Source organism: Anas platyrhynchos, chromosome 15 (assembly GCF_047663525.1).
Source record: "Anas platyrhynchos isolate ZD024472 breed Pekin duck chromosome 15, IASCAAS_PekinDuck_T2T, whole genome shotgun sequence".
NCBI lineage: Eukaryota > Metazoa > Chordata > Aves > Anseriformes > Anatidae > Anas > Anas platyrhynchos.
In genome coordinates this window covers 17,621,237-17,636,706 of record NC_092601.1, presented here as the reverse complement: position 1 = coordinate 17,636,706, position 15,470 = coordinate 17,621,237, and the positions used below count along the sequence as shown (strand labels likewise).

At 44.1% G+C, this 15,470-nt stretch overlaps 1 protein-coding gene across 4 annotated transcripts in view; it reads left to right on the top strand.

Annotated features, from left to right (window-relative positions):
- CACNA1H (calcium voltage-gated channel subunit alpha1 H) overlaps positions 1 to 15,470 on the top strand; it is a 220,693-nt gene that overhangs the window by 119,528 nt on the left and 85,695 nt on the right. For all 4 annotated transcript variants that reach the window (XM_038186945.2, XM_038186946.2, XM_038186943.2 and 1 more), the window contains 2 exons: positions 1,970 to 2,285; positions 14,405 to 14,497. In XM_038186945.2, coding sequence (XP_038042873.2) covers positions 1,970 to 2,285; positions 14,405 to 14,497 — 409 coding nt within the window. The remainder of the gene's footprint in view (positions 1 to 1,969; positions 2,286 to 14,404; positions 14,498 to 15,470) is intronic.

Here is a 15,470-nt window from a genome sequence, read left to right as displayed (position 1 = left end):
GTTCAGTCACCAGCAAATGCCCAATTCCTCTGGCGTGCTCCTCTTGGCTATTCCTGTAGCTGGATGAATCCTCAACATCTATCTCAAGTAATTCATGGATGGAGGAGAGCCAAATGCCTTAGGAGAGTTGTTCGGGGCTCATTTTCCCTGTGGTTCTGCCCTGCACCAACTACTCTCTCCTAAAAGGCAGGTGCTGATTGACTTCTGCGTTACTCAAGGGTTTAGGGGAGCAATTTCAAACAATCATATAGAATAACACCTGCTCGGCAATCCTTAGAGCCAAATTTATTTGGTAGTTGGGAACATTCAGAAACAGATAAAAATGCATCTGTCCTGTCTCGAGGAATTACCTGCTTATCTTCCACCACATCTTGCTTGGTTGTGTAATTTGTCTTGCCTTTTCCCTCGTCTCCCGACTGATTGTTTAGCATCTTAGGTCCCTGCAGCTCTGAGCACAGTAGACAGTCTGCCCTAGGACTTTGCACCTTCGTGTTTTGAGCAGCGTTTCAGCAGCGAGCGCCGGTGGGCCCCATGGATGCTGATCAAAGGCTGCGAGGAGACGAGGGAGCTGCTTGCTTCATCTGCCTCAGAGCACAGCCTGGGAAAAGGCACATCCCTGCCATGCTGCAATTAGAGTACTTGCTTATCGGAGCTCTAACAGAGCCATAAACTCTATCCAGGCCAATTAAATCAGATCTGCAGTAAGCATACAGTTCCCCTTAATGTGGGCTCTTTTCTTTTCTTATGCAAGAACAGAAGGAATTTGAGATGGCCTGCGGCTGCCTCTCTCCTTGTTAAAGTTCAGCTCACTCGTCCCAGAGACGTGCCGGGGGGCAAATTTCTTGGAAAGCTGCTTTGCCTTCAACTTGTGTGAGGCATGTTCTGAGCATCAGAGGATCTGGCTCTCAAGTTTTGGGAAGCATCTGGGCTGCTTTTACAGTGTTTTCCTCTACTCTCTCATTTCAACTTCCAACTGTCTTGCCTCATTTGCTCGCTTGGAGAGCTCAGGCTGATTGTTAACTGAAGGATCCCTGGAGATTACGGGATGCTGTAAGCAGAAAGGGTTGTAGGCAAAGGTTGGGGCTGATGTCTCAGCTGTGACTTGCTGTCCCCAGTCTGAAGGGGCAAAAATGAGAGAGAAACTTTCTAGGCTTTGGGATTTTCAAGCGGAAGAGAGACGCTTTCAGAGCAGGGAGGTTGCAGGGACCTTGTTCTCCTGCTATCAAGATAAGGGTCTTGATTCAGGGTCTTATTTTTGGCCGTGGAAAGAAGCACTGGCAGTAATATTCTTTGCTAATCTTCTGAAGGGAACAAAGGAAAGCAGGTGGAGACTTCCAGGAAAGAAGTGCTTTTTTCCTAAAGATGTCCTACTAAGTTTCCTTTCTTGTTGCTAATCCTGTTGTTAGCTGCGTGTAAGTCCAAACTGTTCAGGTGTTTGTGCAATGCAACAAAGGCATTTTCCAAATGCTTTGTGTGAAGTGTTCCTTCGTGTTCCCAGGTGCCTGGGTTTCCCTCCTTGGGGTGCCAATTCCCTTTTCCCTCACTGTATTGCTTTCTGTGGAAGGCAGCGACAAAACCCCCAGTGAATGCAGCAGGCTGGGACAGAGCTCTTAAACACTGAACACAAAAATTCCTCTTTAATATTTTTTGACCTCTTTGTGACTGTGGCATAGCCAGTTTTGTCACCATGCTATACTCAGCTCTAGGCACACACCCTCTGCCATTTGGTTCCAGATTTCTCAGATCATTTTCTTTGTTTCCACTCAGCCTGCTCTACACTTTAAGCACCTCATTTCTAAGATCTCCACAATGCAGTCTGCCCCTTTTTATGTGCTTGCTCTGTTCAGCCCAATTTAAAGGACAACAGAAATAACACCTAAAGCAGGGACAGCAACCGGTGTCCTTTGCTACAGATGTCACAAGGGCTGTAGCACTGGTTCTCATCCCTCTTTCTTTCTTCCCCCTCCAGGACGTACAACCTCACCTTCCTGCATCCGTACTACCGGACAGACGAAGCGGAGGAGAATCCGTTCATCTGCTCATCCCATCGTGAAAACGGCATGCAGAAATGCTCCAACATCCCAAACAGGAAGGAGTACAAGGTGGAGTGCACCTTGAGCATGGACTCCTACACCCCAAGTTTATACAACCCTGACTTCAGCAGCAGGAATGCCTGCATAAACTGGAACCAGTATTACAACGTATGCATGGCAGGGGATGTAAACCCACACAATGGAGCTATCAATTTTGATAATATTGGCTATGCCTGGATAGCTATATTTCAGGTATGATTCTCCTAAAGGTTTTCTCTTTCTTTTTGTTTAGTCCTCTCTTGCTTGGGAGGATTTTGATCGATGCATCAGTGGAGAAAGGAATTTGCTTGCACCTGCATGAAACTGCAAATAAAGACGCATCAAGTAAATGAATCAGACAAAAACCTGCACAAATGCTCCAAGAGAGCATTTGGAGAAAATAAAATAGCCGCTTTTCAGTGGTATAGAAGAGGGAGGAAATACTGCTGAAGGCAGACAAAAGTATGGCAAGTTCTATCACTGAAATCAGACCTGGGTTAATCCCGGGGAGGAAATCATTTTGAGAGCTGGGATACTTATTTATTGCTGTGGTACAGGAAATGGAGAGCGTTGTCCAAGTCCTTAAGCAAGAATTATTATTTGTCTAAAATACAGCAACTAGCTTGATGGTATGGTTTGGGCTTGAATGAAGAATTACAAGGTTATACTGGTTAGTACAGTATGCCACACAGAGGAATAAATACCCCAAACAGTCCATGCTGGCTAGAATACCTGTAAAGTGATGCCTGTTCATGTGGGGTTTGAGCCTCTCTTGATCAACTCCTTTACACTGGAGACAAAAGTGCTTCTAGCTCAGACTGTAGAGACTTTACAGGTGACTTAAAAAAATAAAAACAAACAATGAAACTCTAGTATCCAAAGCATTTTCAAAGTGTTTGTCACTCTGGAACACTAGATAACTCATCTACACAGTCATGAGGCTGTAGTCTCGTAGAGCTAGTGTATTTGTAATGATCCATGTGTGGTTTTCAGTCTTTAATTTCCATTTTCTTTTTAATACAAACTTCTTTGTGCTTTCAGCTAGATGCCCTGTTCTGTTTGGCCTTCCTGTAGTGTAGGTGACATCTAGTCCTAAATGAGAAACAATCTCCTTTTAGTTTTGTTAATGACAAGTAACTACCCATTCACAGCTCCACATTTCTGAATTTCATTCTTTCTTTAATATGAATACAGTAACATAATTTTCATCTGAGAGCTGTAAAGGGGCAATTTGTTTGCTCTGAGCATCTTGTTTGCTCTCTCATGCTGTGGCAGTAAGCATACCTTGAATCGCACTGTTGCTGGTATCAGAAGCTCAAAATCAAATCCAGAAGGGTTCAGGCAGATCCCAAGCCTCTTCTGGGTTACGTTTTTTAAAATGCTTTGGTTCTCTCCTGCAATTAGTATGTCAAGAGAGGAGCCTGACTGGTAGTGAGAGTAGCACAAAGGAAAGAGGGAAATCAAAGTGAGAATGTTTGGTAGCTCTCTGGCTGCACTTGCACTCCTTTTTTCACACAGTAATTCAACAGGGCTTGATGGATGTGCCCAGGAGCTCCTGTTTGGCTCCCCCCACGTGGCAGCAATGTTCCTTCCAGAGAAAGGGCAGAGGCCAGCGTGTTTGCGGGGTGCCTGTGACAGTGCTCTGAAAACAAACAGGTGCTTCTCAAGGGGTCCTGCTTCCCTTTTACCTCCGGAGCATATTTGCAGGCTGCAAGCTTTCATTTCATGTTGGTATTTCATTTCTTCTCTGTGCATGGTCTGCAAATGTACAAGTTTAACCCACAACATGCTGGCCACAGCAGAGGTTTCAGCTGATTTCTTTGGAAAGAGCAGAGGGTCTGGCAAAGTTGAATATTGTATCCATAGATCACTTTAACAGATGCCAGGAGGCTTTATAGATGGTTATAACGCTGCTTAGGCCATCCAAACACTAAAGAGCCTTTTCCAGACAAATAGACTTCTTATGTCTTTATTTCTTTATTCTCTGAGATTTTTAGAATTGAAACTGAAAGCAGTGTAACTGCAGGTACAGAAGCAGCTGTTGGGGGTGAGGTGGCTGCTTAACTTTGGTATGGAAACAGTAAATCATTACTGCAAGAGGTTGGATGCTAAATCAAAACAATTGCTGTAAGCAGAGGACATTTAACAAATAAAGCTGTTGAGCTGTGCTCTCATTACATTTAATATTTGAAGCTGGGTAGCACCAGGTCATCAGTTAGATGAGGCCTCAAAGGAAGTGGTGCAGAAAGTAGAACTGATGGCTTTAGTAGCCTGGGAGCTTCCCTGTGAATTGGTATTGAATTACTGGGCAGAAAGCACTCTGCTGTGTTCTGGATGAGACAGATCCAATTGTCCTGATCCCTTCTGGGGACTAATGGATATGTGGTACTTTGCAAGGGCTGTAACGGAGGATTGAACCTCAAAGTCTGGCGAGCCTTCCCTTTGCATAATGGCAGTCTTAGGACCCAGCTGGATAAAGCATCCCTTATGATTTATCCCAAATGAGTTTGAAATCTAGCATGGTTTAAGAGCTGTCAGAAGGCAGATTGGTGAAACGAGCCCCACAGGTGAGATTGGGAAGGAATCTTCCACGTATGGTGACTGCAAGTTGTGCCCAAGAGTTTTCAAGGGCAGTCTTATACTGTGCAGCCTGCAAACAAACAAGCCCAAAAGCAGACTGACAGGGAAGTCTGAATATCTCTCCTTCCAAATATACTTGTGTGTGGTACGCCAATATAGGAGGCTAGAGAAAGTATAATTCCTTATGTAATCCTGAAAATGATTCATGTTTTGATTCCCCTCATTTGTTGTGTAATAAGCTAATTCATGTATATATTTGTTACAAAGGCATGTTCAATGGCAAATTATGTGAACTAATTAGCTTATTACAGAATAAATGAAAGGAGATAGAACCTAAATTAACTGTGAGGTTTGGCATGATATTAAGATCCCTTTATTGCTCACAAATTTCAGCCGTAACAATAAGAGCAGTAATTACAGGTATTGTTGTCACACTGCAGATGATGAATTACCCACCTAACCAAAGTCCAATTTAATTTGAATTACTGACAGTTTCAGGGGAACAACCAAAACACTGCCACTTCCCCAACCACCAGTCCTGGTGTGGCCAGGCTTGAGTGCAGAAACCCTGATATAACACAAGGGCTTTGGGTGGTTTCTCAGAAGCACAGTTTGGGAGGCAGGAAGATGATCTAGGCTTCTTTGTACATAACAAAACTGTTGCCTAGACCATTGCAGGTTTGACCTGCAGAAGAGTGAGTCTTGCAGCAGTCTTTGCATCAGGAGGCAGGGCTCTTGGTGAAAGCAGCAAGGCAAAGCTCAAGGAACAATAACTGTCAGCTGGGTGGAACCAAGAAGAGACCAAGGGAACAGACTGTTCCTCTATGCCTCCTTTTAGGATGCAGGTGGAAGGACTGAAATTTGAGAGCAGATGTTTATGGACTTCAAGGAAACATCCATCCAACACAAGACAGGTTTGTCTGGCAGTTAGGAGAGGCTAACATAATGCTGGTGATGGCTGATTTACCCTTTCCGTGGCCTTCTATTTCTCAAATGCAGCATATGAAGAGCTGCATTTTCTAAGGGGCTTCCAATGAAAGTCCATCTTGAAATTAATATCTGGATGCAGCTCTCAAATTCATGACTCTGCTTCTGCCGTTGTTATTCTGAGTGCATATTGCTTCTACAAGGTTTTGCTGTAAGAAGACATCTCTGTTAACAAGTTAATCAAGTCAAACACGTAACACATCTCTGGCCCATCATCAGAAGGCCCTAGCGAGGGAATTCTCAGAGGAGACTCTTTTGCATTCAGCATCCCCCTTGCTGCTGTCAGAGGGAAGGAAAAAAAAAACCAAAACTGGTTGTGTTCATGAGAGCTGAAGACAGCCCGGCAGGCACACAGCATGATGAGAATGCCCAGGAAAGGAAAAGCTGAATCACCTTCTCAAAAATGTCTGGAGATACAGCAGCATTATAGGAACTGTCAGCTGCAACAGGAGTTCGAGGTGTTATCCTGATTGTGTGCTTAGATGGAAAACTTTTCGTTGCACCCAGCTTCACTGAATGTCACAGCCATGAAGATGCAGTGACCTGCTGAGGAAGAAAACAAGTTTGGGATGGGAAATGGGAATTGATGCCACCCGTTTCCCCCTTCATTTGTCCTTCGGATACTTCACTCCTCGGCTAGCAGCAGGCTGCCTGAGCAGGTATGACAGCTGGCAGTGACAGCCAAACGCTGCAGGCCACCTGCCGAAATGGCCCTTTTGCTTGGACGTGAGGTTCCCTTTGCCGTGCTCCAGCATGTCAGAAAAGCTCCTGGGACCTTAGAGCTCTCTGCATCTAAGCAAGGATTTAGGCATTTTGACCCTGCACGGCGTGCTGGTGAGCTTGCTTTGCCTCCGTGTTGCTGATTCTGCTTCTGCCAAGACACACCCTTGCTCATGGTGCCCATGGATGTGTCGGCCCAGGAGGTTCACACCTGGGGATGAGATTTCAGGTTTGGAAGGGGGAAGGGTTCATCTGCCCTATTTCTTTGTAAGCCATTGTCCAGTGCCCCTATCTGCTCCACAGCCATTGCCCACTTCACGTTGTTTCAGCTTCTGTTCATTGTGACTGAAAGCCTTCCCCAAGGATTTTTCCCTTGCCTGGAAGTTGTTCAGCCAGATCTATAATGGGAACCACATCTTCCATTCAAATGAAAGGAAAAATGACAGGCATTTCAATGCACTTCTGCTACAGCCAAATGCAAGAATGAGGCTGGAGTTCCTCATCCATTCTAATGTCACTCAATTAAGAAAAGATCTCATTCAGTGAGACGAGACCCAAAGCTTTAATGCTGCTTTCCCTTACAGTAAGCACAAACCTCCACCCAGACACTTACTGACAGGACAATTCCTTTTGGTTCCCACTTGTACATATTCCTATTAGCTGGGTTTTTGCTTAAAAGTGTTAATTAGGACTGGTTGGTTTGTTGGTTTTTTTTTTGAGCCTGTTTCTCTCATTTTGTTGCTGGGATGCTGGGTTACATATTGGAGTATATCAGCCAATTTCCTTACAAAATGACAGCTCAGGAATGGTTACACAAAGCTCTCAGTAGTCTGTTGTGCCTGAGATGCCACTGATATGCTTCCTTGCTTGTCTGCTGCAACCTCTGTTCTTCGGCTTTCAGCAGTTTTAAATATGATTGGGAACAGTCAAAAAGGCACGCTGAAACAGAAGGAAGAAGAAAAAGCCTGAGGCTTCCAACTGCAATTGTATCTGTGCGTGCAACACGTAGTTTTGTGGACCGTGCTTTTCAGAAGCAGCTGTCATGTTGGGTGCCCTTGTTTTCAGAGTTTGACTAGATAATTTTTGTGGCCAAAGAGGGACTTTTCTAGGTCAAATGGTTCATTCTTTAAGCTGGAGATGTGTGTCAACAACGCTTATCTGTGCTGAATTTGGCAAGAAGTTTTGGCTGGAGGGAAAAAAGGAAAAGAGATCATCTAAGCTTTGCATTTCCAGTGCTTCAAGATGATGCTTTGTCACTAGACGTGAATTGGGTTTGTTTTAGATCTCTGAAAATATTTCATTCTAAATGATAGGGTTTGAATTTTGTTGGTGGTGTTTGTTGTTTTTGTTTTTTAAAATTTGGCCAGCCAACTAAACATCACTTGCTGCAGTTGAAGAGCTTTCATGCTGAATACCCAATCTAAAAATATCCAGCCCCTTTAAAGCATCTCAGAGTGTGCATCCAAGAGGATTAGATGCTTTTGAAAAAAAAACTCTCAAATTTTTGAAGGCATTGTCCCATATAGCACAAGTCAGGTCATTCTGATTCCAGGACTGGGCCTACTCACCTGAGGGAGGTATTGGAGGGACCCAGAATTGCACAGAAACTTGCTACAAACTCTGCAGCTTTGGAGTGTTTTCATCCTACCTCAGGAATCAGACTTCTGTATTCAGGGTACAAAGAGAGGTGCCTGCAGCAAGGCATCACTTAATATGGGTGTCAAGTTAGGTGATTTAAAAAAAAAAACAAAAAAACTGCTAGTCTTCTGAGGGGGCATCAACACTTCCTACAGGGAAATCTTGATTTGCTTGATTGCCCCAAAGCTGCTCCATCATCAGTTGTTGCTATCACACCCTGTAGTGTGAGGTGAGACCCATATACCAAGCCCAGGGTTCAGTTCCCTTGTCCCACAGTCCCCACACCACTGCCTGCAGACTGTGAGCTGGCAAATCCATCCTGCAGAATGAGCCCCCTTTTGATTAGCATCAATGAGTAAAGCTGGGACACCTGGAACACGTTCACATCATAGTCCTGCAGAGGGCTAATTCCACTTGAAGCTGTGCACCCTTTGTCCCTAATAGTTTCTACTATAATTTGAAGCAAGGTAAAACGATAGCAATAACAAAAACCCGTGCTGTTTGCATTGGGGCCAGTACCCCAAACCGATACAGATCCTGACAGCAGTGTTTGGAGGAGTGCTGTTGTTTGTCCCTGTATGGCACACCCAGCTGTAACAGGGCTCTCAGCCTGGATAAGGTTCCCTTTTTGCTGCAGATGCTTCATCCTTCAGCTTTGCTCAGCTATAAAACTGATTGATGTCTCTTTGTGATAATGGACTCATTATTGCTGAAGTTAAACAGTTAAATACATTCCCTGTGCATAAGATACTTTACACAAACAATGAAGACAGGATAATTATCACCGTAAATCAAACCTCATGAATATGGACTGAGATGTGATTTGTTATAAGCAGCAGTCATCTGAAATCAGTGATGTTTTTGCTATCAGATGAAGATCTTGCTTTATTTAGTGCAAAATGGGGAAACAGCGACTAACCTTGCTTTTGCAGAAGAAGTTGTTGAGTTTTGATGCAATTTTAAGCTCTTAAATTCAGTTTTGTGATGCTCAGGGCCACCAGTAACAGCATCAGCGACCTGTCCAACCTTATTGCACGCTGGCTGCACTCTGCTTTTCAGGATCCACCATTGGTAGTGCTAACCAGGGCTCAGACTTTCATGGGGCAAACTTGAGAGGTTGTCTCCAATCCAAGACAAATGCAAGGTTGCACCATTTCCTTTTATCTTCTGGTTTGCAGGGCTGCTTTTCAGAGCAGAGGCGTGCTTTGCAAGACTCCCAACATATAACAAAATGTCTAAAGCTGCTTTGTAAAGAGAGCAGGCCCTCAAAGTGAAAGGAGAATCTCTTCAAAGGACCTTACTCAGAATACAATAAAACCTGTTTTTCTGACTGTGGAGGTTACTTAACAACATGTGTCATGAGAAAATAATTAAAATTATGAAATTGGCTTCAAAAATAGTTAGTGATTTGATTAGCTGCCAAGCACATTGCATACAGAAAAGGCATACTTCATTTTGCACTGGTCAGCACTTGCTAGCCAAGTCAGTGTTCCTGAGAGGGCAAAATACAGAGATAAGGCTTTCTGAAATGAATACTGAAAGCCTTGTAAAATTCACTGAGAACATCATAGTAATTAATACCTTTCACAATTTATATCACTGTATCTTGTCTTGATGAAGTTTATGAAAAAGAAAAAGAAAAATTGTGCAGCACAGCCAGGGAAATAAGATAAAAGGTTAAAATAATACTAATAATGATCGTGGCAGTACTCAGTTGCTGTTCAGTTTAACGTAATTGATTTTGATGCAGATAATGCCCATCTTGTCCCCAGAGGACCCAGGTTAGGCCAAAACAGACTGAGTGCAAATTATATATGTCAATTAAAATGAACACTTCAAATGGTTTGGAAACGCTTGGGTTTCTCTATATATCACCTCCTGCTTCAGCCAGGTGCCGAGCTGAACAAGCACCTGCAATTCTGAAATCAACAGCTAAGGATTTTTTTATTACCAGAGCTATGCGTTTTAGGGGTTTTGGTCAAGGTGTGAGACACTAATTTTGGTTCCCATACCTGAGGATGTTGTCTCTGCACATGAAGTTCGTTCAGTTAATCGCAGGAGTGGCATCTCAAGGTTGATTTGTCTGCAGTGATCTATCTGGCACCAACCATTAGTGCTTTTCAATACACAGAAAAGAATTCAGTGTTTGACTTTATTAAGTAAAGTTGTTTGGGTTGGAGTTTGGGTGTTGTGGTGTTTGGGTTTGTTTTTTTATTCCCCAGATGATTCTTTTTTATTTTTTTTTCCTTTTTCTTAAGTGACACTAAAGCAAAAAATAACCTGCTCTGGAATGGATTATAGCCAAGAACTTGCAAAAATTTTGGCAGAGTACAAGGACAAGGATTTTTATGGTGAAAACTTCTTGACATAATAAAAGAAATTGTTCTGCAGAGACCTTTCAAGTGACCCCAGAAAAAAACAATGTAAACCTCCTGTCTCCCTGGGAACAATGAGGAGGTCTGAGTTAATTGCCAGTGTCTTTAATCTACATCTCCCTTGTGATTTCCACTCTGGAGTTTTAGATTGATTCTGATTAGCTTGACTGGAAGACCTGATTCTGTCCCCAATTACGCTACCATAAATCAGATGAGCATCGTTGTTAGAGCTGATGAGATTATTGTGGCGTGAGCAAACCAAGAGGAGCAGAATCACAAAACAGGAGACTTAAGAAACCTGACTGTCTGCTCCCATCCTGCTCACCTGAACGTGGTGTTCAGGGGCTGCTGGACAAGAGACTGCATGAATGGTGTCTGAGCCAAAGGTCGATGAAGTCAAAATCTGTATTTCCATTCACCTCGGTGAGCTTTCAGTTAAATCCTTGCTCTGATGGGAGAGTGAATCAGGTGCAAGAGTCAGGGCACTCAGTCTTGCCTCTGAGGTATTAATGGGAGAAAAAACAATTTCTCCTCTCCTTGCTGTGTAAGATGTACAGGGCTGAGTGAGCAGGCAAGAATTGCACTGAGCATCACACAGGATCTCCCATGGATAGGTGACATCTCTGTTCTCTGACCAGAGCCTCAGTCCTCTGGAGGCCAAGCTCCTTTTGCCATGCTAAGGGGGCAAATCCTCCTTTCCCTCTGGGTCCGCAGCATGTGAATGCAGTTGGCAGCACCCTCCAGAGCATGCTAACCAATCATCTTAATTGAATCTTTCAGCTACTTCCCTGCAGCTGATGATTTTAGTGGGCCACATATCTCGAGCATCTTTTTTTATCAGGGCAGAATTAGAAAACGTGTTTCTTGCCATCTTATCTCTGTTGATAAATAATTGTATGTTGCGTTTGTTGGAAGCTTTGAACTGGTACATTTGGAGGGGCTGTTTAATATGTCTGTCTGTGAACAATCGTGGTTTGAACAGAATTTAATTACTGAGAATGGATTGCCGAGATTGGAAAGCACAAGAAAGGTGCTCCAGGTCCTTGGAAGACATCTGTAAAGAGCTTGGAGGGCCAAATGCTGGCACTGCAGTCAAGTGGATTAATCAGATTGGAAACTGCAGAGTGGAAGAAGTCATTTCTGCTTAGCAAAGTAGGTGATATTGCATCCAGGATGCCTCAAGGGAGGAACAGTAGTCCGTGTAGTACTGAAGAAATGTATCAGTGTTCATGGGAGAATAGAAGGAGTTGTTAGCTTTCCCTCTGAGTTCTTCTGCTCTGAGAATAAATGTATAGGATCAGATGCTGTACTGCAGCAGGGAACCTTGCACCAGTGCAGATGCCTCTGACTTGGTTCCAAAAATAGTTAAAGAATTTAGCTCATGGTGGATAGACCAGCTGTTGGCAAATTCAGATGGTCTGGTTCCCATTTACACCAAGGCCTTCCTGGGGATATGCAACGGGATCCTGGAGTAGATAAAAATGCACATGTAAAGTCATTTGGAGTGCTTTAAAGGACAGCCTGAAAGAAGGCCTCAGCATGGCAAGAATCAGGCTATAAAAGTCATAGAGACCGTTTCAGTCCAGACAGGTGGCCATGCATGTGTGTTGTCCTGCATTTCTCCGGAGCTATTTGATTAAAAAAAGAAGACAGATGTCTGTGAGCATGCTCCCTTACAGGATTGTTAGTACTCTCTAATCCTCGGCAGCTCGGGAATCCTCCCCTAGGTACTGCTGCATTTATACTGGGTGATGAGCCCAAGAATGAACCCACAAAGATGTCAAACAGGAGAACAAAAGCCCAGCGGTCTGTGTATTCCTCCTGTGTCCCTGTGCTTTACAAGTGAGTAGTAAATAATGCAAATTCTAATTACATCTTAAATATTCTGTGAGCTGGATGAGCATTTTCAGCCCTCCAGAGGAGAAATGTGGTGTGTTGATTAATTCTTGCTGAAAATGCTGTCTAGCATGCAAGAAAAATACCTCTCTAAATGTTTGGTTGGCCCTCACTCTTGTCTCAGCAGCTGCTTCCCAGGTGGGGGGCTGGCAGTGCTTACAGAATCCCAACAGCAGCCGTCAGGTAACTCCTTTTGTAGAGGAGGGCTCTGTGTTTAATCGGTTTCGTACATTTATTTGGCGAGGAGGTGTAGCAGATATGCTCAGAGTCCCTGGGCTCATTTTTCCTCCCTGAGTGTAAATGGATGGAGCACCTGCCGTGGCAGCTGGGGTGGCCTCACTCTGAGACACCCGTCTAAACAGAGGGGATGGAAGGAGGGGACTTTGGACAGCCCAAAGGAGACAATTTCTTAGGCAGTGATTTGGTTTAGCCTTTTTCCTCCCCCCCATATGATCCCTCCGTTTTCCTGGTGAACCTACAAAGCACTGCAAAGAAAAGAGGGATCATCGACTGCTCACACACACAAGGGAAGGGGCTGGAAAGAACTGTGCTCTCTGTAAATGTTTCAGCCGTGTTAAAAGAAAGGCAGAAAAGGGCAGTTTGAGTTTGATTGCCTGTCCATTTCACACCGCTGAACAGACTGATTGCTGCCAGTGTCTGCCCAGACAGCTTAACCTGTTCTCAGACTTGAGGGGGAATAACAGCACAGAACGTGTCTGTTGCTGGATGCTTTCCACCAGAGATCAGTCTCTGGGGTTCACGTTGACCAAAAGCATTCTCTTCATTTTTGTTCAATCCACGCCACTGGAAGCACAGCATTGCTCTCTGGCACCTGTATATCCCTAACCAGCAGTGAGGATGTGATGTGAAAGAATATCTAATGCACATAATGAGGACCAGGAGAGGTGGGTGCAGTTTGTGTAAATGCAGTCAGCACGTCATCAGATGTGATTGCTCCAAGTCTTTAGTAATGCAGACAGAGTGTAACAGCTGCAGAGATGATTTTTACCTGCTCCATGGCAGATCAGGTTTATTGGTTTTCGTGTGGGCCTGTATGTGCTGCCTTGCTGCAGAGGTGGTGCGAGCACTGACGATGGCTCCCTCTCACCCTGCTGAGTGGTGGGTGTTAAGTGTGCTTCAACGTGGGAAGTGGGTTTGAAAACTCACTGGTAAGTTATCGCCACGTTTGACTTTAGGGTGAGAGGAATTAGGAGTTAGAAGTGTCTCTCTTCCAGCACTCGTGAGCTCTGACAGTCTCAGGCAGGCTCAGTAACTCAGTTCCATCGCTGCAGGCATGGTTAAACTTGGGAATGATGCCACTGAGATTGAAGGCAGCAGGCAGTTCTGGGTTTTGTGCTAGGGCCACTAAGGCTGGCATCAGGCATAGCAAACAGGATGCATCAGTGCAAGTTCATTCAGAAAGGAGCTTTGATTTGCTTGGAAGTTGCGCTGGAGCTTCAGCTCTAACACCAGTAGCAAAATGGCACTAGAAGTTTGGTACGTTTTATCTAAATAAAAAGTGTAAATTACATGGCATCATTTGCTTTGCTGTGTACACAGCCTGCGTGGTGTTAATTAAATCCTCAGCTTCTTTTTTAGTAGAAGGAAGATCGAGAAAACAAGTATGAAATCAGTTCTCTGTTTAATTAAAGTAACTGTCTTCCATTCAGATGTTTTCCTGCTATGATGTTGGTGATGTAGTTGCAATGGTGAGCGAGTAAGTATCACACAGAAATCAGTTTTTACAGAGACAAAATGGGCTTAAAAACTTAAAAATTTTGCAGGTAGCATTACAAAACCAGGATCCTAAGGTAAAAGCCCAGCGCGCTGCGCAGGAAGGCCTCTGCTTTGTTTATAAACCTTCCTTAGAATTTCTTTGCATTGGCTCAAAACCAGTGTTTCAGGTGTTTTATTGTATTGTTTTATCGTTTGAATTGTGCCAGATTTCTGTGGAAACCTCAGGCCAGTCCTTTGGTCACACATTGCTGCCATCCTAAGCCGACTAGGAAAAGAAGTGCAGCGGGTCCGGATGGATGCTGAGGGATGCTGTGGAGTGATGAGTACCAGAAGACTGATGTTGACTAACTTTTTTGGTTGACTCCTGTTCTCACGCTTTCTTTCTCTGTCTTTCTGTAGGTTATAACCCTGGAAGGATGGGTTGACATCATGTATTATGTGATGGATGCACATTCTTTTTACAATTTTATATATTTTATATTACTTATAATAGTAAGTATGAACCGTGAAATGCTCCCATTCCTTGTCCTTGTGGGGTAAAGATGTTTCCTGGGCTTTTCACAGAGCCAACTGGGATTCAGAATGAGACCTTCCTCCCATCATAAAGGGTAATCATGCAGGTTGTGATTAGTGCTGTAGGACAGGTTATTGGCTACAACAGGCTCTGCACTTTTTAGTGTCACACGTGATGCATAGTCACAGCTTGTCAAGCCATATGGTCTTCCCTCCCTCTTAGTCCCCCAGTCTTGGTCTTGTCACCTTGGTGTGTCCTAACTATCGTGCCTTGCCAAGCAACTGCTGATCAGAACAAAAAGCAGAGATACAGCTTATTTCAATGAAGGGCACTCAAACAGTTGCTGAGTTTCCCGTGAGCCTTTGAAATAATGGTAATAATAGCAGCACACCTTTCTGAGGTCTTAACGGTGCTGTTGTTCCTAGAAACAAAGTATTATTCACTGGAGGTTTCCCTCAGGAGCTGTCATCCCAGGTTAGCAGAGTTCTCATTTTTTTTAAAAAAGGGCACAACCCTCCCCAGGGGTCTACATCTGTGGAAAAGAAATGCTTAAGTCAGGAGGAGAGCAGGGAGAAAAATTCTGTACAGATGTCAGGTAGGACGTGGGACAAAGGCACTTCAAAGTGCTGTTGTGGCTGGGTGTTTTTGCATATAATTCTGTCCATCTCTGTGGTTTTGAAGGCCTTGGAAAGTCGAACCACCACAGCTCCCACCACTGTGTGAATCAGGGCAGTGTGAGAGTTTCCCAGTAATGGATAGCATTCTGAAGTCAGTGATTTTTGAGCCTTTAGCAACTTGCCATGCATGGTGAAGATTTACGTTCCACTCCTTTGAGCTCTTGTCTGCATGCGGATCCCTGCAGAAAAGCCAGGTGACTAATCCCCAAGTCACTTGGAGCTGGGAATTGCTGCTTCTCAAGCCCTCTCCAGGCTGATATTACAGATTGGGGAA